The sequence below is a fragment of the Culex quinquefasciatus genome, chromosome 1 (assembly GCF_015732765.1).
Source record: "Culex quinquefasciatus strain JHB chromosome 1, VPISU_Cqui_1.0_pri_paternal, whole genome shotgun sequence".
Lineage (NCBI taxonomy): Eukaryota > Metazoa > Arthropoda > Insecta > Diptera > Culicidae > Culex > Culex quinquefasciatus.
Genome location: NC_051861.1, coordinates 106,274,076 through 106,301,900, shown reverse-complemented (window position 1 = coordinate 106,301,900; position 27,825 = coordinate 106,274,076). Strand labels below are relative to the sequence as shown.

Here is a 27,825-nt window from a genome sequence, read left to right as displayed (position 1 = left end):
CAATCTGCAAATTGCACAACAGCGCCTTCTACGATACTGCCAGTGCTGCCATCTGCACGTGATAACCTCTTCACGAATGCGTCAAAAGTGTTGTAAAAAGCGCGTGCAAGGGACGTTCATTAACCTCGGCAAGGTGACACTGTTGACAGTTGAGAGAGTAAAGCCCTTTCGGTTCCGCATGATTGTACAGTACAACCTCGATAGATTGACAACAATTGTTGTTCGTTCAAAGTTTGACAGTTCCTCACCCTCCATTTTGATGTTGTCAAATTGACGTTTCCATGCATTCACGTATGAGGTGATTGTCGAATGACGACGAACCCGAACATCGCTAAAAGGTCTTCAATCACTTTTCCCCCGATCCTGATGGAGATCTTATCTTTATTTTGATCACGTTTCCTTGGCCATTCAAAGTGCGCCGGAGAGTCGTTTTGTCTTGCATGCAATCAACGCTGGCGAATGTCGCTTTGGTCGTCAAAGTATATTGTTTGTCCTATACGGCGATTCCCCGTCCCATGTGTGTGCATTCCCCGATTGACGGTGGACAGAGTTTTGAAATGGCGGGGTTAGTAAATAAAGGTACGATTTTTAGCGATGATGATGTAAACAATGACAAGCAAAACTTTGTTTCTACAATTGGGTCCTAAAATGAAGCTTAGATTGCTGATATTGTTGTTTACAGCGATAAAGCTTATTTTTCTGAGTTCAATGACCCTTTGTACGACCACAAAGAGTTTAAAATGGATTTTTAAATCAATTTTGAAAAATTAATCTCGCGGTCCTTCTTGACAGAAAAGCTCCTACTTGACAGCTCGTTCCAAGGGGACCATAGTTGATCCATCGAAAAAATGTTGTCTTGTCAAATTTTTTTTTGAATTAAAATGAAAAAAAAAAGATCAGAAATGGTTTTTTAATCGTGTTTTTTACCGTTGTACATAAAAATTGACACAGGGCTTTAGTACCCAATTGGTTTCATTTAAATGGTGGACATAATGATATTATGTCACACCCTTTGCAAAAGTCGGTAACGGGTAAACTTGTTGACTTCAGAGTTGTAGAAAAACGCATAAAACTGATTGCATTGAGGAAAGACTAAAAAATCATGTAAAATTACATCAATTTCATGAAGTTTCCAGTTGGGTGCAGCGTTTTTTACTTTTTATTGTTGATTTGCTGATATTATCTTCAAGTCGGTAACGGGTAAATTTGGTTGCATCAGAGTTGCAGAAAAACGCATAAAATTAATTACATTGATGAAAGACGACAAAAGCATGTAAAATTACATCGACTCCATGAAGTTTCCAGTTGGGTGCAGCGTTTTTTTTAAACTTTTTAATGTTTGATTACAGAAATTACCTTCAACGGGTAAATTTGTTCGCTTCAGAGTTGCAGAAAAAACGCATAAAACTCATTGCATTGAGTAAGAACGACAAAATCATGCAAAATTACATCAATTCCATGAAGTTACAAGTTGGGTGTAACGTTTTTTGTATACTTTTGAATGTTTAATTACTGAAGTTATCTTCAATTGAGAAAAATCATGGAATTAATCACAAAAATCTGTCAATTTTAATAAAATATCACAGCAGCAACGACTGCAACTTGAGTGCAATACCGGTTTTACTCCGCAAAGTGCATTGGCGCCAGAGAATGGCGTAGGCTAAGGCCTACAGGTCCTCCCCTCGATAAACCCGTCAATAGGAATCAAAACAGAGTGTTGACTAGTTTCTTTCTTCAAATCATTCGTCACCTCACAGACAAAACTGTGAAAATATGCTCTGTGACATCTTCATCTCAGGATGTCAATCGACACTTGAAATTCCAAAATGTATTTTCTATATTTTCAATTGTATTGCGAATTGACTTTGAAAAGCAACTTAGTAAGACAACTTTTGCCTCATTATTCGAGATAACTGTTCAAACAATTAATCAAGCTAATAATACTCAAAGCAAATCAGATAAAAATAATCATACTCTCAAATTTCGCTCTAGCCTCAAATTAGACGAAGGCGACGAGAGTTGAAGAGAAAAAAAATAAGCGGAAAAGCCATGGAAGAGCGACTCGTCTCGCAGTATGATTCAAGTTTCTTGTATTCCATTTATAGAATTCTTTTTTTTTTTTGTTTCCCTCAATCACCCAGACTCAGACTTGCTTGCACATTGGAATGGATGGACGCGAAAAAAAAGCACGCGACTTTGGTTGGGGACGACCAGCCGCATACATACGAGCAAACGTAAACAACTACGCACATGTGAGAGAGAGAGCGGGAGGGGGGAATGTGGGGTGGGATGGGAATTTAGAGAAGATCTGCATCGAGTTATTTTTTCTAATTTATTGTTAAAGAAATTTGATGATTGATAACATTGATGTACAATTTTTGTAATCACAGAAAAAAAAAAGTTTCAACCGATAAGGTTTAAACTCAGCACCAACAATAAAGACTGGCGCCTTAGCCCGCTCGGCTATCAGACCGATGAAAAATGGAAAGGATAAACACACATTTCGAGCTTGACATTTCGGTCAAGTAGGTTTCCCATACCTACATATTTCTGGGTGTAATATTACATAAAATGTCATAAAATAATGCAAAATTTATTTTATAATTGGTCTTTTACACGCAGTTTGATTACTACTTTATTTTCTGAGAAGAATTTTGCAAAATTGGGATCGGAGCTATGAATTTTCTTTTTAGTTAAAATGTTGTAAAACAAAATTTCATAAATCATTTTTAGATAATAAATCAAATTTGAAATTGAAAATTACCTTAATCATTTTGTTGATTAAGTGCATCGTTTTTAACCTATTAGGAAATTTATTTCATGAAGGAAATTACCTAAATTTTTTTCTAAGTGTCATCTAACTAACTCTCATTTTTCAGTTTGCAATATCACGAAAACTATTGATTTTATATTCAATGTTAAACGTTGGACTTTTAAGAAATTTTCTGCTCTTAATAATAAAAATTTAAAAAAACCTAGGTCTCGAGATGACACGCAGAAAAATATTTTTTACAATTTTTTACAAAACTTTTTTTCATGTGCATTTTTATTTCAATATTAGGCCGTTGCAAATATTTTTCAAAGTTTTGTCGCCCCCCCCCCCCCTTCTAAATTGGTCCGAAAAATTTTCAAAAAAATATCAAAATTTCAATGGAATTAGAAGTTTAATCAACTGAGAACAATCTTCAATGCCTCTTTCTGCATTGATAATCATATTTAACATGTTTGGACTCGTTTAAAAATATTTTGAACTTTTATGAAGTTACAATGTACAGCACTGCAAAAACCTTTTTTTCTCGCAAAAATAAAATTTTCCTCAGTATTTAGAAATATTGGAAATCAATGATTGCAAAACAACTGGACAAGTGTATGATGCATTTTAAAATACTTTTTTATTCAAATGTTGACACCATGGTCTGTAATTTCAATTTTCAGCTTTTTTTTTCAACGTTCAAAGCTCGGCGTTTAAAATGATTATTTCAACACAGTCAAAGAAAATTGGCATACAATTTTCAATATAAAGACGACTCACAAAATTTGAAACAAAATTTACTACTTGTATTCAAATTCAAATGACAAAATAAAAACAAAAAAAGATATTTGAAAATAAAAGTTTAAGGATTTAAAAATTCTTGACAATTAAAAAAATCAATATATTCAAGAAGTTCATGCAATTTAAGCAAAAATATTTTTTTATACATTTAAGAAATTTTACAAATTTAAAAAATTTAAGAAATCGAAAAAAAAAATCAAGAAATTTGAAAAAAATCCAAAATTAAAATAATTTAAGAAATCTGAAAAAATTAAAAAACAATATTAATTTTTTTTAATTTAAGAAATTTCAAAAATTAAAGAAATTATAATTAAATTATAAAAAACCAGAATTTCAAAAAATTCAAGAAATTCAAAAAATTCAAAAAAATTAAGACATTTTAGGAATTTCAAAAATTTAAAAAATTTAAAAAAAATAAAAAATTTAAAAATATCAAAAAATTTAAAAAAATTGAAAAAAATTAAAAAAATTTAAGAAATATAAGAAATTTAAGAAATTTAAGAAATTTAAGAAATTTAAGAAATTTAAGAAATTTAAGAAATTTAAGAAATTTAAGAAATTTAAGAAATTTAAGAAATTTAAGAAATTCAAGAAATTCAAGAAATTTAAGAAATATAAGAAATTTAAGAAATTTAAGAAATTTAAGAAATTTAAGAAATTTAAGAAACTTAAGAAATTTAAGAAATTTAAGAAATTTAAAAAATTTAAGAAATTTAAGAAATTTAAGAAATTATAATTAAATTATAAAAAACCAGAATTTCAAAAAATTCAAGAAATTCAAAAAATTCAAAAAAATTAAGACATTTTAGGAATTTCAAAAATTTAAAAAATTTAAAAAAAATAAAAAATTTAAAAATATCAAAAAATTTAAAAAAATTGAAAAAAATTAAAAAAATTTAAGAAATATAAGAAATTTAAGAAATTTAAGAAATTTAAGAAATTTAAGAAATTTAAGAAATTTAAGAAATTTAAGAAATTTAAGAAATTTAAGAAATTTAAGAAATTTAAGAAACTTAAGAAATTTAAGAAATTTAAGAAATTTAAAAATTTAAGAAATTTAAGAAATTTAAGAAATTTAAGAAATTTAAGAAATTTAAGAAATTTAAGAAATTTAAGAAATTTAAGAAATTTAAGAAATTTAAGAAATTTAAGAAATTTAAGAAATTTAAGAAATTTAAGAAATTTAAGAAATTTAAGAAATTTAAGAAATTTAAGAAATTTAAGAAATTTAAGAAATTTAAGAAAATCAAGAAATTTGAGAAATTCAAGAAATTTGAGAAATTCAAGAAATTCGAGAAATTTAAGAAATTTATAAAATGCAAGAAATTTAAGAAATTTAAAAATATCAAGAAATTCAAGAAATTTAAGAAATTCAAGAAATTCAAGAAATTCAAGAAATTCAAGAAAATTAAGAAATTCGAGAAATTCTAGAAATTCGAGAAAATCAAGAAATTCAAGAAATTTAAGAAATTCAATAAATTCAAGGAATTCAAAAAAATAAAAAAATCAAGAATTTCAAGAATTTCAAAAAAATCATGAAATTAAAAAAATCATGAAGTTCAAGATATTTAAGATTTTCAAGAAATTCAAGAAATTGAAGAAAGATCAAGGAGTTCAAAAAATTGTTTAACCTAGCAAACCGTCGACGTGCCACCCAAGCTAAGTTGTTACAGAAAGATCTATCAAATTTTGCTATTTAAATCCAATCAGTGCGTCCTCGTTACCCCAATCACCCCTTCGTTAGTACCGCTCACTACGTCATTCTTCGGCGTCGCGTCATCGTCGTCGCGATCGCGCCTTCCTTGGTAGACTCGACTTGTGAGTGCCAAGTTCGTTTCTTCCTCTCGCCCCGGTATACGATTCGTTCTATATGGTCGCGGTTTTTCGCCGCCTCAACTCCTCCTGCCCTCATCTCGTTGGTCCGTCAATACCCGCAAGACCCGCGGAGAGCCTGAGCCGAACTAGTCACTGTTGCTCGGTCTCGCCGTAAAGTTGTGTGAAGTTGCGAACTGAACTGGATAGAACGCGCCAAGTTTGTGTTTTTTTTGGGCCGTTGAAACTTGATCTCACGATCGCAGTGTTTGAGGTTTTTTTTTTGCTGTGCAAATTACACCCGGAAGTGGTACGACCTTAGCGGTCGATCTTACGGTGAGAATCTTCCGGCTGTGGGAACAACAAATCTCCAGAAATTCTTCGGTCGGTTTTTTCTCGGAGTTCACGGGGCAAGAAGCGTGTCTGAATTCGATTCTCAACGCGAGGAGGCGAAAGGGCGTCGTGGGTGCGCTATTTTTGGACTTCCCCCAAATTTGGAAGAAAAACTGTGAAAGATTCGCTCCGGCGGCGGCGGTGGGGTCTTTCCCCTCACTGAAGGCGACGACGACGACATCAACGCCTCGGTGTGATTCAGCGTCGCGTAGAAGTTTAGAAGGCTGGCTGGAAGTTGTCGATCAAGAGGGCGAGATCAAATGAGATCACTTTTAATTAAGATCGGGCAGCGAAAATTGTAGTGCCCCTTCGCCGTCTAACGAAGCAAACGTGTTCAGCGGATGAGGAGGATTTGTTCTGCGAGGCGGCTTTTCTACACTCAGTTGGATAGGTGAGGTGAAATCGAAGAAAACAGTCAGTAGAATTTGGACAAACGATAATTCATGCTCTGAGAAGATTCTGATGACTAATTTTCGGCTCACTTCAGCAGCTTCCAAGCACTTCACCATCGATGAAAAGATCTTTGATGATTTTCACATATTTTTAATTACCAACTGCAAGATTCTTTGTATTAAGACATTTTTAAGCTTAAAAAAACAAATTTAATGCCCGATTTTTATTTTTTAACAATAAGTATCACAAAATGCTTAATTTACTGTAACAACTACTCAAGTAAAATTTTAAGCTTTATCAAAGCTGTCACAACCGCTATAAAACCTATCAGTCAAAACCAACATTAATACCACTTAGTAGTAACAGCCTCCCCAGAACCCCGATAAACCTCTCTTAAAACCCATAAGGACCTCCCCAAAAGTTTGTCACGGCCTATTTGTAAAACCTTCTTAGGAGTTCAAGGCTTCACAATTGAATCCTAACAACCTCCTCAAATCTTTAATAAAACCTTTGTTAAAACCCAGTCAGGAATTATGGAAAAATGACGTTTCATACGTCTTCATACGTCTTACGCCAAATAGGTTTTATTCTGGCAACAAATAAGTCTTCGTCTTGCCAAATGATACAATTGAGATGGTTTGCAAAAAAGGCGATGATGAAATACATACATGTAATTTGTATTGGAAGTGATTAAAATAATTTGAAAGAATATTTCTCGCTGTTGGTGGTTTAATTTCACCATATTTTTGAAATTCAATGATTATACTATAGTTATTTTTTTTTCTACCAAGATGACGGTCAATCACATCCAATCAGACCACGCGTTTAGTGCCATATTTCTGCATTGCTATTTGGCCACTCTTAATGCTTCTTTAGGAGATTATGGTTTTAAGCAAGCTTTTTTCATGCCTAATGGCACTTGACAGCTACAACACCCCTGGTTTAAAAGAAGCATACCAAATGGGTTTATATTTGGCATGAAATTGCCATCGGGTTTTCAAGACCCTCTTAAAACTTTCACAAAAACCTTATAGCAAACCATTTGGCTTTTATTGGCACTGGGTTCTTAGAACCTTTAAATCAGCCCTCGCTTAATGGCTGCTGTGAATGCCAACATAAAACTTCTAAGCAATCAAGATGCTGCCATAAAACCTTAATAAAACTAGTTGGTCTAAAAATGTTTATGGGGATAAGCTGAAGTAATTTCAAAATGTCATGTGTTTTTTTGTTGTTTTTATGTGTTTGTAAACATGCATAAATTTACACTTTTTTGTGAAATTACACATTTTTCTTAAATCTAGATTACTTTTTCAAAACCACCAATGCGCCATGGGTTTCCTATTTACATAGGACCTTTTGAAAAATTAAACGAGAAATAAAAGATTTAACCTTTTCCAAATATAGCAATTTTTACTGTTAAAATAAATCTTTAAAAGGATTTTTTTAAGTTTTCACTATTTTTTATAGATCTATTTTTAATAAAGGGGTTGCTCAAGTTATACTTTTCAGCTTTTATTGACAACATTAGAGGCACGGTGGAGTTAGATACTGTTGCTCTATACTGGAAAAGAGATTAATTTTCACATTGTTAGAGGTAAACTAAAATATTTTCTGTCATGAATAAAGTGCACTTTCCCAGAGTGTTTTTTTTTTACTTTTAAGAATTATTTTTTAAATTCAGTTTTTTTTTCGGATTATTGGACAAATACAAATATATCAAAAGTTTTAGTTTTTCCTCTATTCAAAGTTTCCTTAAAAAACATAAAATAAATAAAAATTAAAAAAACCTTTATTGTTTTGTGATTTGTGTTAAAAAAACGAAGTTGACTTTATAGCTGTCGGCCACCATTGCTAGTACCAACCACTAGTGTCTTCCTTTTATCTACAAGGACTTCGCCGCCCTGGGCTTCTAAGTGTATGAAAGTATGGCACGGAGCGACGGCGCCGAATACCCATATTTACACAAAGAATTTTAGAGCGCCCGCCGCGGGATTCGAACCGGCGACCTCTGGATTGTGAGTCCAGTGCGCGGTCCGATTGATCCACACGGGCGGGATGTGTTAAAAGTTAAGCCTAATATTGATTCTAAAGTCAATTTTTTTTCTGCCCAATTTTTTTTCGAAACTTTTAATTTTTCCCGTGTTCAGGAGGTCATTTTGAGCAACTTTTGTTCTACGAAAAACTTTACTTGTCTTGTTTTATGTTTTTCTTGTTTTATTTATGAGTATTTTAATTTGCATTTATCTAATTTAGTTTGTATTTGGTAGTACAGTCATCCCACATATTCGGAACACCCACAAATTCGGAACACTTTTATAATAATTTGTCAATAGCATGCCAAAAGTAGCTTTTCTGTCGACCTTACTATTTTTAGAACCTTCATTTGGACATTATCTTGCTATTTCACTAGTAAAAGTAGTACTTTTTGAACAAAAAACTTCATTCCAAGACTATTTTGTCCAGAGCAGCAAAACACTGCCTCCAAATGGCCTGTTTCATAATTGTGGGATGTTATTGTGCCTCCCACAATTGTGGAACACCTGAATTTAACTGATATTTTCACAAAAAAAAAAATCAAACCATGTATAAAACATCACTAAGCTTGAGTTTCATTGGTTTCAGTGTGTCAAGTCATTATTTGGTAATAAATATGTACTCCTGGAGAGATCCAAAGTTTGTTTACATTCGTAAGAAAAAAGTGTTCCGAATTTGTGGATTTCAAGGGTCAAAGTAATTCTTCAAAAACTTCATATAAAAGTTAAAATTGGCAGATGTTCGATACAGCATTCGAAAGATCGCAAGAAAATCTTTCAAATGAAGATAAAAGCGAATCATTAAGTTCAATTATCGATTTGCTATGATTTTTTGAACATTGACCGATCTGGAAACCGTTCCGAATATGTGGGATGACTGTATTTAGATTATTTACCACCTATTATAATTACATTTTGCCTTTCTAATTTGTTCACGCTTTTACAGTCACTTTTCAATTTTTTGCTTGTTTTTAAGATTTTCTGCTTCAGAATGGCACCATCATCAATTCAATTGTAAAAAAATGCGTAGAGACATAGTCTGGGACACTACAAAAATTACTGCATACTTCTTTTTACTGAAAATATAGGAAATATTAGAAAAAAAACACAGCCAAAGTTGACCCCTAAAAAAATGGCATATTAAAAAAACATTGGCAAAGTCACATAAAACAAGTTAAACTTCCAACCCATAAATTTTAAAAAATTTTAAGAGTTCTTCTTTGCAATTCTTTTTAAAGATTAAAAATTGGTTTAAAAATTCGATTTTTTAGATTGAAGCCCGCCTAAAGGCGGGGTTTGGTTGTAGATGGTTAATTAACAACTTTTACATGAACTTTCGCATATTCCAAATAACTTGAATTTAATTCACATGGAAAAATATGTAAAACTCAACCATCAAGTTTTTAACGTTTCACATTAGGGGCAAAAAGTGTATTTAAAAAAAAAAACTTCTAAATTATAATGAAAATGCAAGTCTAATAAACTGTAAACTGTTTGAAATGCTTTCTCCTGCGTGAATAATAATATTTAGGATGCATGGACGTGTTCAAAATTTATTGGAAATTTCTAAAGTTCCAAAGTAAAGTAACACACTTTTTTATTTTGTTAATATTTAGAGTTTAGATTTTGCTAATATTTGGGTATTTTAAAAATATATGATTGCAAAAAAAACCGGACAGGTGTGAAAAGCATTTGAAACAATTTCATCAAAATAAGAAAATTTTAAAACCTGTTAAACCTATAACAAACTACGTTTCCATTTGATTTGTTTTTTTTTATTCTGCCTAGTCCAGGGCTTATGACACGACCATTCTACATTTTTTTTGTGATTGGTGACAGAGCGCTTCGTTTGCTTTCAATATGAAAACCTGATTTCGATATTCTGCTTTTCGTTCACAAACGAATGAGCATCGCACCGCGCGATACGCAAAAAGCGAAAAAAAGAGAGAAAGAGAAAAAGCATGCGGCTTCGTGTCGGGTGGCTGCTTGAGTGCTTGAGCTCGGGTTCCGTTCGTTGCAACTTCGTGTGCGTTCACTGATGTTCGCTGTGTAATGACGATCAAGACAGAGGAAATCGCTCACGATTTGTTGACAATTCAGATGATTCGATCAGCGCTGAGTGAGTGATTAGTGATAATTTCCTCAAAATTTAAGTTTAGATGCAAAAATCTTAACTTTTCAACGCAACTGAGTGTAAACACACCCAAAACAGAACAAGAAGAAGCTGCACGAACAGCTGAGAGGCAGATTTGTTGAGAGAAGAATAGTGAAGAGAAGGTGGTGAGCCGGAATCTTTGTGCGAACTCCCTAGCTGGATGGCTGGATGACGAATCGGTGAGGTATTTCTCGTGTGTTCGCCGAAGGAATTCGTCGTGGACGGGAAGAAACGTGTGTGTTCTGAGCACTTTCGGAGACGTACTTTGGCGTCATTTCAATTGAGCTGTGTGAAGTGTTGTGTAGTGTGTGCTGGTGCTGATAAGTGAAGGTTGAGTACACAGTTGACCTCATGTGCCAAAGAAGGGGTGTGCTGTTTGTGTGACTTGCGTGTAGGGTTTTGCGCAGAAGTGGTTCAATGTTGGGGAAATTCGTGCACAGCCGTGTTTGCCGTTGTTAAACAGTTATGAGTAACAATGTTTGTGGAGAATTCCCTGAAATGATTGTGAACTAAGTTTTTGTTTTCTTCAGTGAATTCAGAAAATCTTACTAAAAATCTCACAGAATATTTGGGTCAACCGAGAGATAAACTTCACCCCGAATGAAATACGCTAATTAAACATTCCAAATCTTCCTAACCCGGTCGGTAATTTACGATCAAAGCGAGAACCAAGCCAAGCAGCTGCTGCTGGAAGTAGGTTCCGGTGCATGGGTTTAAACTAAACACCAATTCTGACCGCACACATACACACGTGATTCCGAGAACGTAAAAATGTTGTTATTTATAAATTCCGCGTAATTAAATGCTGCTGGACGCGAGTTAAGATAAAACGTATGCTACCCCGACCGGCACATATAAACATAGAAAACTCATTATGGAATTGCTGGTGCGAGCATAGAACTCGAGCAGGAATAACTTCCAAAGAGTTGCTAGTCGATTCCCATTTAGTAATGACTCGGATTGACCGACATAGGATCTACCGACCCGTCAGTAAGCAAGGGTTGAGCAATCATAAATATTTATAAAAATCATAGCACCGAGTTACAATAAACAACGATTAGCACACAGAACCCAATGCGTCTGGCGAGGTAGGCTTTGCAATTTATAAAACACAACTTTGACAACTTGTTACCTTGTTGCTTCGAATCAAATCGCGCAAAAGCGTCCTGGCGTCATTCATCGTGACTTCAAACCTTGTTTATGATGTCGCTATACATTGCGTGTGATAGTTGTTCTTGTCTGTCAATTTATGTCGTGCGGAGTCGTGTCTGTTTTCTTACTAATTGGACTGCAAAAGTGCCTCAGTAACCTCCACCGAGTTGTGTTCTTGAACAGGCACACATTTGCACGAAATTAGACTTAAGATCTGGCAACCCTGTTTACTGTTATGAGCGCTTCACTGGAGTCAATATTAACTTCAAGGTTGGATGTTGTACAATTTAATAACTCCCAGAACAATGTTATGCATACTACATCATTAGATAATTGTACTAAAATAATCTTCATCTTTAATCATCATTTTTAAAATCATCAATCAACCGTTTCAAAAGGTTCCTGCGCTTTAATTTAATTTTTCATTTCATTTAATGATTTTTAAGACTTGATAATGTAATGTAAAGATAATGATAATGTATTTTTAATAATCGTTGCAAAAGGTTTCTGCGCTTAATATTTTTTTATTGGTGGGCTAAATTTGAGGCTCGCATAAGCTTGCGGAAAATTATTTAAACAAAAATGAAATACCACAATTTTCATCTGTGAGACTAGACCACTAAACTAGACAGACTAGACTGCTGATGTTTTTTGAAATTCCAATATTTGTTGGACATTTACATCCTTCAAATATTAGAATATAGAAATTTACAGCAAAGAAAATTAAAAATTTTCAACAGTTTTATAAGCTCGAATTAACTGGTTGAAACTCAATAAAAAAAACCTAACCAAAAAAATCGGGTTGAAAAATGGGTTTGTAACACATTTTTCGCTCGCTTTGGTCATGGTGGAATAGTAGTTTTAATTTTTGCGATTGAAGCTGTTTTTTTTTTTGACAAATGTCATGAATTAAAAAAAAATGTTTTGCAGTTGAGTTTTTGATGAAATTTTTTAGTTTTTTTTATTGTTTGATAGCGGTGACCTTTATTTATTTTAGAATAATATTGTTCAACTATTATTTCTTTAATTTTAATAAATTAGTATACATTTTGTCAGTCAGACTCGTAATCCAAATTTCATCAGTTCAAATTAAAAAAAAAAAAAAAAAAAAAACAAAAGTATAAAAATGATCTGGAAACACTGTCTGTTAAGTAAATAAACGAAATAAGTTTTTTTTAACCCATTCAATGAGCCGTCAATAATCAACCATTCTAGGAACCCTGTCAGGTCTCATCGAAGATTATTTTAAAAATAATTGTGGAGATGTGTTTGGGAATGACAAAGGCGAAATTTAAAATGGACCGAAAATGCAATACTAGGGCCATTTAAAAAGTTAGTCTTGAGTTTATAATTTTTAAATGATTTAACGTAATTTAACGAATGATTATTTTTTGGTATCAAAAAATGACGGAAATTAAGTGTAGTTTGTAACACATAAACAAATTTAATTTTATTATTTATTTCATTCAAGTGGCTGTATTTCAGGAAGAAAAAGACCTATCTAAATGTTTCTTAGACATATTTTTTGAAAGTTTTCTCAGGTTTATTAGATTCTTTTTTTAATTTGACACTCATAGGCACACTATTTTTAAATTGTGGACTTTTTTTTGTGAAGGTGGCTAAATCCGAAAACTGCGCAGTTTTTTGAAATGTTTACAGAACTTTTCGATTTCAAATTTGACTTTACATTAAAAATGTTGTGACAAGCATAACAACATATTTTTTTGCAAAATTCAATAAATTTTTCTAAATAATCGGCCAATTTCCTGGAAAACTGTTCAATATATTAATTCAAATTAAGCCACGTGGACACTTTTTGGGAAATTCAAACCCCCCCCCCCCCCTCCCCTCCGTCCTCTCTTTATGTGTTCACGTGGTTTATGATTGGCCCCAAAGCAAATGACCTTTCTAGATTAAAGTCACGTTAATAAAATATACAACAACAACTTTCGTTAAAAAAAAACTCAAGGCAAAGTATAATCACCAGAAATTGTTGATATAATCTAAAAACCTAAAAAAATCATTAAAACTTGGTACTTCCTGTCATTCTTAAGAAACTTAAGTATTCTTAAGAAACTTAAGTATTTTTTTCTTCAAAATAAAAAAAACCGTCTGAAAAATATTTGACAAAAATCCTAAAAAACAGACTGTTCATAAAGATGCCTAAATATGGTGATCTTTTCAGGGCAATTCGAATTCCATTTTATTTTGTTATTGAAATTTGGCAAACACAATTTATGTTTCTAAATTTGGTTTTCGAATATATTTTTCAAACCAGTGTGATTTGAAACGCGATGCGCGAGCAAATTTTTAGATTTTAGGTCAGTTTAGAGGACGCTCTATCTTTTAACAGGAGCTAGATGGCACAATAATTCTCCTGGTAAATTCTAAACATGTCATGTTTATCGATTTCAACATTTGTAAATTAATCGCTTCAAAATTTAGGACAAAGAACCTTGATCAGTTTAGATTTAACCCTCTACTGCCCCATTGTTATCCGAGCATTCGTTGGTGAAGGTTGTCTGAATCAACATGACTCGTCGCGTCCCGGCGCAAAACGCCGGCAATATTGCCCTACCTGCGGCTCAAGCAGGCAAAAAATTGGGAATTTCCAAAAGGAAGGTTGAGGCCTCAACTGATGGCCAAAAACCGGGAATTTCCAAAAGGAAGGTGCTTTTGGAAGTGACATCGAACAGCAAAAAGACGAAAAAGAGCGACGGTACTGTACCGATGGATGAGGAGGAGGAGAACTCTTCATCGCACGAGGAGCAGCTTTTGAAGAACAACAAGTTCGCTGGACTGCCTGACGAGGACCAGGTAGCGGAAGCAAAGGAGAATGAAGTGAAACAGCGAAAGGAGAAACTGCCTCCTTTTATGTGAGGCAATCAGCAGCAACGATCGACTTTCGTGCGGGGCTTGTTGAACTCATCAAGTCTGGGAAAGTCCAAGGCAACATTCGTCTGTGTCAGGACGGATTTAAGGTGCTGGTGCAATCCAGGCAGCACTATCAACTGGTCAAGGATTACTTGACCGAAAACGAGGCGGAGTACTTTACCCATGATGTCGTCATGGATAAGCCGTACAAAATCGTCGTCAGAGGTCTGTACGACATGCCAGTGGAGGAATTAGCTGCCGAGCTAAAAGTTTTGAAACTGGATGTGTTGGCCGTGCACAAAATGAGCCGACGCAACAAAGACATCAAGTACCGTGACCAGCTCTACCTGCTGCATTTGGCTAAGGGATCGACGACGCTTCCTGAGCTGAAGGCAATCCGAGCGGTTTTCAACATTATCGTGTCGTGGGAGCGATACCGACCAGTGCATCGTGACGTCACACAATGCTTCAACTGCCTGGGCTTCGGGCACGGAGGTAAGAACTGCCACCTGAAGCGTCGTTGCGCCAAATGTGGTACTGATGCGCACATCACGTCCCAGTGCATCCAAGATTCGCTGGTGAAGTGCCTCAACTGCAACGGTGAGCACTCGTCAACCGACCGAAAGTGCCCCAAGAGAGCTGAGTTCGTGAAAATTCGGCAGCAAGCATCGACGAAGAATCAGCCTCAGCGTCGTAGAACTCCTCCAGCCCTGGTGGAGCAAAATTTTCCACCTCTTCAACCGCGACGCCAGGTCCCGAACTTGGCACCGTTGCCGTTGGATCCCAGGAAGAGAGCTGAGATGAATCATCCACGGCCGGGTTCCAGCCAGGAGCCGAGACCGCCACCACCGGGCTTCAGCCAGGAGCCAAGACCAACCCAAGAACCAGCAGTTGAGGAAAATGGTAATGATCTTTACACCTCAACCGAACTCCTCAATATTTTCAAACAGATGTCCGCTGCACTGCGTGGATGCAAAACCAAGACCCAGCAGATTGAAGTGCTGACCTCGTTCGTCATCCAGTATGGATCGTAGGTCCCTCAAGCTGCTGAATTGGAACGCTTGCTCCATTAGGAGGAAGAACTTAGAGCTGGTGGATTTTCTTCGCGAGAAGGAGATCGACGTAGCTGCCATCACGGAAACTCATCTGAAGCCCGGTGAAAAAGTTTATCTGCAAAACTACAAGATTGCGACGCAGCTCGACAGGACCACGTCTGGAGGAGGAGGTGTGCTTGTCGCTGTTCATCGTGATCTCAAGCCACGCCGGCTGCCACACTTTAAGCTGGACATCATCGAGGCCGTTGGAGTGGAAATTCCCACTTCGGTTGGCCCAGTACTCTTCATTGCTGCATACTGCCCACGTCAGGTGAATGCCAGAGATGGTTCAGCAGCAAAACTGAAGGGCGATATCCAGAAGCTGACACGGCGGAGCGCAAAGTACATCATCGCTGGTGACCTCAACGCGAAGCATGAAGTTTGGGGCAACAGCAGGAGGAATCGGAACGGAGTGATTCTGCACAACGATCTGCAAAACGGATACTACAACGTTGTGAGTCCGGATCGTCCAACGAGGGTGGCTCGGTCTGGGAATCACTCAATCATCGATTTCTTCATTACCAATATGGCTGAGAACGTGGCTCATCCTGAGGTGTTTGAAGAGTTGAGTTCTGATCACTATCCGGTGGTTGTGGAGGTTGGAGCTTCCGTTACTCCGCAGCGGCAACCAACCCGGAAAGATTACCACAACGTTGACTGGCAGCAGTTTCAGCAAGTGGTAGACAGCAACATCGACTATGATCAACACCCGGAAACTTCTGCTGATATTGATCGTTCGCTGGAGGTGATCCAGCAGGCTATCAACCAAGCAGAGGCTGCCAACGTTCGGGAGGTTCCTGTTAATTTTAAGGTAACTGATATTGACGTAGATACTAAACACTTGATTAGACTTAGGAATGTTTATAGGAGACAATATCAACGGACTGGGGACTATGACAAAAGATTTCAGTTAACAATTTGAACAAAATCATACAAGACCGACTTGACAATATTAGAAATCAAGAATTTTCAAAACATGTAAGCCAGCTTGGGAATTATTCAAAACCATTTTGGAAACTTTCAAAAGTTCTTAAAAACAAACCAAAGCCTATTCCTCCTCTTATTGTTGAGGATTCTCCTTTGATTACATCCGAGGAAAAGGCAAATGCACTTGGGCTTCATTTTGTTAGTTCACATAATCTTGGCGCTTCCATGACCAGCCGTAAAGAAACATCAGTTGCCAATAGTATTTCAACAATCAATGACTCTACCTTTGAATTTCCTGCAGATTCCCATGTTTCTGGTGAGGAAGTCAAAGTTGCAGTTAAACAAATGAAAATATGAAAGCTCCTGGCTTTGATAACATTTTAATCTAGTGTTGAAAAACAGAGTGATCAGTTCTTTCAACATCTAGCCAATATTTTCAATAAATGTTTGCAACTTGGTTACTTCCCCACCAATTGGAAGCTGGGCAAAGTCATACCAATTTTGAAGCCTCAAAAGATCCAACATCGCCAACAAGTTATCGTCCCATTAGTCTTTTGAGTAGTCTGTCCAAACTCTTTGAGAAGGTCATCTATTCAAGGCTTTTGGATTTTACCAACGATAATAATATAATTTTGAATGAGCAGTTTGGCTTCCGAAAGGGGCATAATACTGCTCATCAGCTTACGAGAGTAACTAAAATCATCAAGCAGAACAAGCTTGAGTCTAAATCAACTGCTATGGCTTTGTTGGATGTTGAGAAGGCTTTTGACAATGTTTGGCATGATGGTTTGATACATAAACTGTATTTATACGGTTTTCCAATGTATCTTATCAAAATTATCCAGCACTATCTTTCGGAGAGATCGTTCAGGGTTTTTCTGAATGGGATTGCTTCTGGATTATTCAACATTGATGCTGGTGTTCCCAAGGAAGTATTCTTGGCCCACTTCTGTACAATATTTTTACATCTGATTTGCCTACTCTTCCTGGTAATGGTGTGTTGTCACTTTTGCTGATGACACTGCCGTTATTTATAAGGGTAAAATAACCAGATATTTAGTCGGCCGTCTTCAGAAGGGTCTTGACGTTCTTTCCGAATACTTTGGCGACTGGAAAATTCGCATAAATGCAGCCAAAACTCAAACCATCATTTTTCCACTTTCCAAATCGGCCCGATTTGTCCCAAAGGATGATGTTTTGATTAAAATGAATGATGTTTCAATACCCTGGTCAAAGGAAGTTGTATATTTAGGTCTCATACTTGACTCGAAACTATTGTTTCGACAGCATGTAGATAAAATATTGAACAAGTGCAGCATTCTCATCAGGTGTTTGTATCCTTTAATTAACAGAAAATCAAAGTTATCTTTGAAAAATAAGCTAGCAGTTTACAAACAAATAATTTACCCCGTTATTGAGTATGCAGTACCTGTTTGGGAGTGTTGCGCTAGAACTCATAAATTGAAGCTCCAGCGTGTCCAAAACAAGGTACTCAAAATGGTTTTGAATGTTCCTGGCTGGACTAGATCAAGTGAGGTTCATGAATTAGCAGAAGTAAAAATGTTGGATCAGAAGATTCAAGAAAAATGTTTGAAATTCAGGGAAAAATGTGCTATATCTGAATACCCCTTGATTCAAGGATTGGTTTAGTTTATGGTAAGATTAAGTTAGTTTTAGGTTAGGTTATGTTTTCTTTATAATTTTTTTTTTTCTCTTCATTGTACCTAGTGTTACAAAAATGATAAATCATATACTTTTAAAGTTATGAATATGAACAGTGTTTAAATCACGAAAAGCAAACTAAAGCTGAAGAGCCACAGCTGAACACTTATTATGTAAACCAAATGTAATTATTATAAGAAAGATTCAATAGAGTATATTTAATTCAAAAAAAAAAAAAAAAAACCCTCTACTGCCCAAATTATTTTGCGAAATTTTTAAATTTTTCCGTGTTTAGGTGGTCATTTTGGGCAAATTTTGACTTCTCTTGTTTTATGTTTTAGTTTGTTTTTTTTTTTTTTGTATTTTAATTTGCATTTGTCTTGTTTTGTTTATGTTTGTTTTTGGTAGTATTTGGCCTTTTCTACCACCTCCTATCATTACATTTTGCCTTTCTAATTTTGTCATGTTTTTACAGTAATTTCATTTAAATTATTTTTTCGAACTCGCTAGGGTTTTTAGCCAAATTTTCCCTAGTTTTGGCTTAATTGCATTTGAAGAACCTTCTGTTACCAAGTGGTTAATGAAAAGGAAATAGTTGCAAGGAACAGCAAATCTCTATGAACCAGCCATTCACACAAGTTGTAAAATTGTTATTTCGGTAAATAAAATGAATTGAATTGAATTTAAATTATTTAAAAAGCGTAGAGGCATAGTTTTTTTTTACTTATATTAAAGGAAAAGTTAGTAAAAAACACAGCCAAAGTTGAACCCTAAAACATGACATTTTTGAAAATATTGAAAGAGTCACATAAAACAAGTCAAACTTCCCCCCTAAAATTTTCCAAAATTTTAAAAGTTCTTATTTGCCTTGCTTTTTAAAGATCAAAAATTGGTTGAAAAATGGATTTTTGGTGATTTTTTTTTAAAAATCGAAGCCCATCTAGAGACATCCAAATTTAAAATACTACAAAAAACCAAAGAGATCAAAAACGCATAGAGTTATTCATTTGACAAAATCAAAATTCCTCAACTAGTAGAGTGGAAAATTCGCTGTCAATTCCAGAAGCATTCGTCGAATGAGTTTAACCAATCTCTAACATTCCTCGGCCAAACCCCAATGCTTCGTGTACGTACACATTCCTGCGTTGCGTATAATTGATCTATTTGCCATCATTTAGCGACGGTTGTCAACATTCATCAGCTGGCGACCAAATACCTCAGTAGCCCGTCGTCACTCGAAACCAATCACTGCACGATTACAATTTGAACCAGCCCAGGTGACTGGAAACCCGATGAAGTTGAACCATTTGCAGCTGCAAATTTTAACTCCACGAAGATGCTCAATCATGTGGAACGACGCGCGTAGAGCAATGGCCACAACGCCGTGCGGATCGGCGGATTTGGCACGGCAAAAATTCATGCTCCAGCGGGCAGTTGTGCGACAGTTTTTGAATCAAATCCGTGCTGGTTTGAAGCTTTGGAAGTTGATTCCAGGGCTTTATTTAAATTCAAAATCTTTTTTTTATTTTTGCAATCCAAGCAAAACTTAGTTGAGGATATCATGGAGATTTTCCCTTATCCCCTTAAAAAAGTGAAGCATCAAATAACTTCTTAGTGTCCCTGAGTATACTTCGTCCGTCTAGCATTCTACAAAACACAATAAAACATAAAACCACGACCTCGAGTCATTAAGCGATCGATCGGATAGATCGAATTGCCAGCAGCAGCGTTTGCGGTATGAAGCAATTAAAGTGATACAAACCGATTCTCACAGGTGTTTTGCCACCTCCCTCCTCACGATTCGTCATTGTTCTTCGGTGGATGGGCTGATGGGAAAAGAATTCCTAGTTCTCCGGTAGTGGTAGAATGGAATGCATGAGTAAGCACTAGCAGTCTACCAGATGTCTTCTTCCAGCTCTATTAAACTTCTCCAATGATTGATCGATCAACATCACTAACCGAACCTTCCCCTCCCTTCTCAACCTTCCAGATTGCGACAGTGCCACGTCCGGCTCGAGCGTCACCATTTCAACGTCCACCCACACCACACCCCGGAACAGTGCGTCCAGCATAACGAGCAATACTGGCGGAAATTGTACCGCGGCGGCGGCCACCCCCAACAACTCACCGGCCGGAGGACCCACCGAGAACGGGGGCGGTGACAAGTCCCAGGTGACACCCGGGGCGCCCGGATCGTCCGGCCACAAGGGCAGCATCCGCGGGAATAAGCTGGCCCGGCGGGCGCGCTCCTTCAAGGACGACTTCCTGGAGAAGATCTCCCAGATTCGGACGCCCACCAGCACGATGACGAGGTGAGTTAGATGTCAACTATCTGTTTCGCAAAGGATTTTTTTTAAATATCCCAGAAATATGAACTTGTTTGTTGTTATATATTGAATAAAAAAAAAAAAGAATAAGACATCGCTAAAATTTTAGAGTTATTACACTCTTAGATTTTATTTCAATTTCTTTTCGTTTCAATGTCGCAAACTACTTGTTTTGATATACTTTATTTCACTTGAAAGTTGTCGTAACGTCATGATTCGAAATCCGGACACTTAGTAGCATATATTTTTTGTTATAGCTGAGCAATTCTCTCAAATTTCAGTCATTCGATTTCTTTTGTATTTTTTAATCCGAATGAAACTTTTTTGGTGCCTTCGGTATGCCCAAAGAACCAATTTGCATCATTAGTTTGTCCATTAATTTTCCATACAAATTTGGCAGCTGGCCATACAAAAATGATGTATGAAAATTCAAAAATCTGTATCTTTTGAAGGATTTTTTTGATCGATTTGGTGTCTTCGGCAAAGTTGTAGGTATGGATATGGACTACACTGAAAAAAAATTATACACGGTAAAAAAAATTTGGTGATTTTTTATTTAACTTTTTGTCACTTAAACTTGATTTGCAAAAAACACTATTTTTATTTTTTTTATTTTTTGATATGTTTTAGAGGACATCAAATGCCAACTTTTCAGAAATTTTCAGGTTGTGCAAAAAATCTTTGAGCGAGTTATGAATTTTTGATCAATACTGATTTTTTTTCAAAAAATCGAAAAATTGGTCGCAAAATTTTTTCAACTTTATTTTTTGATGTAAAATCAAATTTGGAATCAAAAAGTACTTAAGTGAAATTTTGATAAAGTGCACCGTTTTCAAGTTAAATCCATTATTAGGTGCCTTTTTAGAAAATAGTCGAAGTTTTTTTTTTTTTAAAATTAGTGCACATGTTTGCCCACTTTTGAAAATAGTAGTTTTTGCAATTCCACTGTGAAACTGTCAACTTTTCCTGCCCTTCTGGAGAAACGAAACGGCCTGCTTTTCCCTAGCAAAAATAACAGAATGGAAAATTAATACCTTTCAATAACAGTGCTGAAAAGTAGAACTTGGGTATCGAAAAGTAACATTTTTCAATATTGTTTTGTTTTGAACGATGAATTTACTAAACACATGAATGTTTGACATAAAATTCCATTAAATAAGCGTTTTTCGGAATTGCAAATAGTAGTTTATGCAACAAGTTGCAAAAAGAGGATTTTTTCAGCACGAGTCGTACATTTATCCAACGAGGTTCACCGAGTTGGATAAATACGAAGAGTGCTGAAAAAATCAAGTTTTGCAACGAGTTCCATACAACATTTTTTGCAATTCCGAAAAACACCCATTGAGTGAAATTTTATGTCAAATTTTCATGTTTTTGTCAATAAATCGCTTGAATAAAAAAAATGTTGAAAAGTGTTACTTTTCGAAACAAGTGCTGAAAAGTTCAACTTTTCAGCACCCATTTCAGTGCTGAAAAGTAGAACTTTTCAGCATTTATTTTGAAAAGTGTTGCTATTCGATTCTGTTATTTTTGGTACAGAAAAGTAGGCTATTTCGTCGTTCCAGAATGACAGGAAAAGTAAGTAGTTTCACGACGGAATTGCAAAACAAATTTGTAAGCAACTCGTTGCGAAACTTGATTTTTTCAACTCTCGTCGTATTTATCCAACTCGGTAAACCTCGTTGGATAAATGTACAACTCGTGCTGAAAAAAACTTCTTTTTGCAACTTGTTGCATAAACTACTATTATGCAACAAGTTGCAAATAGAGGATTTTTTCAGAACGAGTCGTACATTTATCCAACTAGGTTCACCAAGTTGGATAAATACGAAGAGTGCTGAAAAATTCAAGTTTTGCAACGAGTTCCATACAACATTTTTTGCAATTCCAAAAAACACACACTGAGTGAAATTTTATGTCAAATTAGTATTTTGTCAATAAATCGTTTAAATTATAAAAAAATGTTGAAAAGTTTTACTTTTCGAAACAAGTGCTAATAAGTTCAACTTTTCAGCACACATTTGAGTGCTGAAAAGTAGAACTTTTCAGCATTTATTTTGAAAAGTGTTGCTATTAGATTCTGTTATTTTTGGTACAGAAAAGTAGGCTATTTCGTCGTTCAAGAATGACAGGAAAAGTAAGTAGTTTCACGACGGAATTGCAAAAAGTTAAATAAAAAATCACCAAATTTTTTAAACCGTGTATAATTTTTTTCCAGTGTAGTCCATATCCATACCTACAACTTTGCCCAAGACACCAAATCGATCAAAAAAATCCTTCAAAAGATACAGATTTTTGAATTTTCATACATCATTTTTCTATGGCCAGCTGCCAAATTTGTATGGAAAATTATATGGACAAACTAATGATGAGCAACTCTCTACGAAATCGGCCGATTTCGACCATTTTTATTTTTTGTATTTTTTGATTTGACTCAAACTTTGTGGGGCCCATTTTAAATGGGCGTAATAATCAATGTTTGGCCCTTTTAAAATGTTAGTCTTGATTTTAAAATTTTCAAAATATTTTTTTCGAAGAGATCGGAAAATTTCACGATTGTTTCATGTATTAACATTGAAAATCGGACCATTAATTGCTGAGATATCGTCATTAGAAAATGGTGGGCTGTTTGGGTGAGACTTAGAAAACTTCAATTTTCGTGTTTCTTTTTCTTTAAGCCGCTGTATCTCAGCAACCAGAGGTCCAATCTTCAATGTCTCTTAGACAATTTTATAGCAAATTTTCTGAACTTTTCAAAAAAAAATATTTTTAGAAATGGTCACTCATGGTCACTATTTTTAAAAATTAAAAAACTGCAAATATTTCGCTAAAATCAAACGTTCGGTGGCTATATTTAGAAAACGGAGCCCTTTATCAAAAAATATGTAAAGTACTTTTCGATTGCAAATTCATAACTCGGCGGCAGATTTTTTGACCATGTTTCTCTATGGCTCAAAAGTTGCGGATTTTTGTCCCCTAAAACATATCAAAACATCTCGAAAATCAAAAAATACGTATTTTGGGAAATTGAGTTTTAGTAAAAAAAAAAGTTGATAAAAAAATCCTCGAATTTTTTTTCCGTGTACCTATTTTTTTCTCAAAAGTCCTCAACAATACCTACAACTTTGCCGAAGACACCAAATTGATCAAAAAATTCACTCAAAAGTTACAGCTGTTTGAATATTTACATACCATTTTTGTATGGACAGCTGCCAAAATTGTATGGAGACTTGTATGGGTGAACCAATTACACAAAATAGCATATTTGGGTATAGGGAAGGCCCCCACAAAGTTTGAGCCAAATCCAAAAATACAAATAAAATCCATTTCCGGTTTTGGTAGAGAATTGCTCTGATGCAAAATGGCTTCTTTGGGCATACCGAAGGCACCAAAAAAGTTTCAGTCGGATTAAAAAATACAAAAATTAAAATTAAAGAAAAAAGACCGATTTCGTAGAGAACTGCTCAAGTTACTTAAGGTAATATTTGGGCTCATTAACGACAGGAAACAAGTTAACGAAAAAAAACCTTTATTTTATGTAATTTGATTACTCTTAGTGGTTTTTTTTTCGAGTACATCGGATAATCGATTGTATATTGTAAATTCGGAATATATTTTCTTTTCTTTTATTTTGAATAAGGACAGTTCAAAAAAATCTGCTTGTGCAAATAATTTCCAAGAGAAGCAGCATTCTTTGAACATTAAGCATTTCAAAACAAATTTTGAATAAAATAATATTTGTGGTTTTTGTCTTGTTAGAAATTAGAAGTTCTATTGTAAAAAGTTTTTGGGATTTTCATTTTGTATTGTAATTAAAAATTCCTTTGATTTTAGGTCCAGTCATTATTTAAAACTTAAACATTATAAATATAAACTTGAAATAGGTAATGCATTTTAACCAGGGCGACAAAAAAAATTAACTTAAAATGAAAAATCAGTTATTTTTTAACATTTCTTACTATTTAGTAGAAATTGCCATGAAATTATCTGTAGTTTTTAGATAATCCTTAATTGATGAAACAATTTTTTACGAATATTTTATTTTGAAAATCAATCACATTTAAGTTTGTTTTACTTTTTAAATGTCTCAATTATTTGGTATTTGAAATAGTTATTTTAGGAATTTTCAAAAAAAAAAAATACGTTCTAAAAGTGTTTAGTATTTTGATTTTTTTATGTAAAAAATATGAAAAATAATCCTAATAAAAAAATGTCTCCAGTTGATAGTACTTTAAAATTTCATTAAAAATTTTCAGGACTTTTTTTATTTTCAATAAATCTATTTTTGAAGTTGGTCAAGCATGATCATAAGTTCTACAGGTAAAAAAGTCACTTTTTATAAAAACTATACCTTTTCGGTTGGTACATCATGAAAGGAAAATGAAAATTAGGTTAAAACATTGCTTAATCCACCTTTAGGTGGTTGGTGCCTTCCTAACATTCATATAGTGAATATCTTAATTCAGAATTGCATCATTCTCCCTTAACATCATTTCTTTCGATAGGGTTTTCAGATCTTCAATCTTTTTGGCTCATCGGTAAGGTCTTTTGATAACCTATCCAACGATAGTTCGTATGATAGATCCGGACTCTGATAAGTGTTTTAATTACACTTAAGTGCTCATAACTTTTGATAGCGTTGTCATATCTTCAATTTTTTGGACGCATTGGAATGGTCTTTTGATTACCCATCTATCGATGGGTCGCATGATAGATCCGGACAGCGATTTTATCAAAATATCTGAGAACCGGCCTCTAAAAAGTGTATAAATAACACTTAAGTGGTCATAACATTTGATAGGGTTATCAGATCATCGATGTTTTATGCTCATTTGAAAGGTGTTTCAATCATCAAACTGATGATAGGTTGCGTGATGGATCCGGACATCATTTTAATCTAAATATTTGAGATCCGGCCTTTGAAAAGCGTATAAATACCACTTAAGTGCTTATAACTTTTGATAGAGTTATCAGATAGGTTAGGCTCGTTGGAAAGGTCTTTTAAAAACCTTTCTAAAAATCCATAACATGACGGGTTTTCTTACAAAAACCACCCTTTTTACAATCTTCCGGACTTTTGCTTAAATCGTTTTTTTAGGATAACTTTTGAAGTACTCGGTCCAAATCGGTTCGGCCATTCCGGAGATTGTATGCATTTTTTGAGGAAGGCAAAAATGGTTTGTAACTGAAAATATCAAAAATATGATTATTTTGCACATTTAAAGTTAAATGTGAAAAAATGTATAATGCTGGATGTTTTTTTATGATTGCTTCTTTTTTAACTTTTTTCCTAAGATATAAAATCGGTCATGTAAGTTTTTTTTACTGTAAGTTTTTTTTATGTAAGTTTTTTTTATTGTAAGTTTTTTTTATAGTTTTTTCTTACTCTTGCTAGTGCCTTAGTTAAAGAAATAATTGTTCCTAAATGGATTTTGATGCAACACACAGCTGTAAGGAACTCCAAAACTCTGTTATGCACTTCAAAATAACTCATTGTATCTTGATTATTCACCAATAAAACCGAATTGAATTGAATTGAATTAAAATCAGAAAAAATTGTATCGACTTTTGATTTTTTGAAGCATTTTTTAAGGACGGCTTCCAAAATGACGTACAAGTTTGTATGGAAAGACTAAGGATGCAAACGGCTTTTTTGGTATTGTTTTGTCCTGGTTTTAATTGTTAATGAATAATTATTTAGATTGGAAATAATTTCAAAAACATTCGAAAACAACACAGTTTTATTGATTTTTAATGTGGAAAAATTTTATGGCATAAAGATGAAAAATCTCAAGCTTCATCGATTTGGACTTTGCATTAAAACTCTAACAAAAACGGATTCATTTACAACTAGTGTACGACCTTTTTCAAGCTATCCTGAAAAATTTAAATATTATTTAAAAATTTAAATGATATTACCAGTTCCAAATTTATGCACTTAAAAAATATTTCGATACTCGTAAAGTAAATCTTTCCCTGTTCCTGAGGGGAAGACCCGTGAAGAGTGTCGGGAACGTAATTTACAAAGCGGATCCAGCTGGGATTTGAACTCGATCAGCCGTTTACGAGGCGGAAGCGTTTCATTATTTTTTTATACCCAATTTTTGATCTTTGTGTATTGGAAAAAAGAACTCATCAAATTTAAGAAAATTCTAGGGTCATGGCTTGATTTGTTTTAAGTGACTTTGCTAATGTTAAAAAAAATCTGGGATCAACTTTGGCAGTGTTTTTTTTAATGTACCAAACTATGCCTTTAAGCATTTTTTATAGTCGAATAAAAGCAATAAGCAAAATAAGCAAAAAAATGATTAAGTTACAGTAAAAACATGAAACAACAAGAAAGGTAAAAGATAATGATAGGAGGTGTTAGAATAAGCCAGATACTATCAGAATCAAACAACAACTTAATAAGATAAATGCAAATTAAAATACTTAAAATGGAACAAGAAAACATGAAACAAGACAAGCAAAGCTTTTCGTAGAACAAGAGTTGCTCAAAATGATCTCCTGAAATCTTCGAAGAAATAGATCCTGCTGTTTTATGCGGTATTGCTGTGTAGAGCCCAAGGGCGTACTGTAAACTTGACCAAGCATTCACACCGCCCATAACATTACTGATAACAACCCGTTCCGCTGCAATGATTTGATAAGATAAAAGAATACTGTCTATGTCTTGTTGTGGGTTTGAGCTTGGATACCTTGAACTGTTCAAAATTTCTTCCTCTTTCTGCAATCAATAATGTTAATAGAGAGTGCATTTTGAGTTTGTTCTGAAGATCTGCAACACTTCCACTTTGCTCCGCCAAGTTTATTCAATCAAACGGCGTGGGGAAGATGTGCAGCAGCACGTTGATGATGATGATGATAAAATTGCTCACAACGACGACACACACATGTCGTCTTAATTTGTTCTCACACATATCGGGGGGCGCTCTTCCAAGTTCGCTTACCTATAGAGACTTACCGCGACACAAGGTAGATTGACAAATATCGCGATGTGTGTGCGAGCAAGAAACTGAACTCTCGCGCTCGCCCGCCACACAACAAGACTTAGTCATCGCCGTCGTATCGTCCGACGAAGAAGAACTTTTTTTTTTCTATCTTTTTGCTAAACTATGTACAATTTTCTTTCCAAACGGCCCAAATCGCTGACATCCTCCGGACGACGGTGCAAATCCCAACGCATCCGCAGGTCACACTCGCCAAACAGTCCCCGGAGTGGCAGCGCCGGAGGTGGGGGCGCAGGCGGCGGCGTCGGCGGCAATCGCAAGTCCGATGATCTGCTGGCCTCGAGCAAGCCGGTGCAGGACCTGAACTATCACGTGCGCCAGGTCAAGAACGCGCTCACGCACTTTAAGGATGTGATACTGAAGAACAAGCTGGAGATGCTGCCGGGCAACGGGACGGTCGTGCTGGAGCTGGTCGCCAATGTGCACACAGGTGAGAGGGG

General features: G+C 35.0%; 1 protein-coding gene across 9 annotated transcripts in view; it reads left to right on the top strand.

The window, feature by feature from the left end:
- Positions 1–27,825, top strand: part of LOC6053284 (guanine nucleotide-releasing factor 2) — a 136,403-nt gene that overhangs the window by 77,194 nt on the left and 31,384 nt on the right. For all 9 annotated transcript variants that reach the window (XM_038255692.1, XM_038255681.1, XM_038255672.1 and 6 more), the window contains 2 exons: positions 20,039–20,360; positions 27,568–27,815. In XM_038255692.1, the coding sequence (XP_038111620.1) occupies positions 20,039–20,360; positions 27,568–27,815 (570 nt within the window). The remainder of the gene's footprint in view (positions 1–20,038; positions 20,361–27,567; positions 27,816–27,825) is intronic.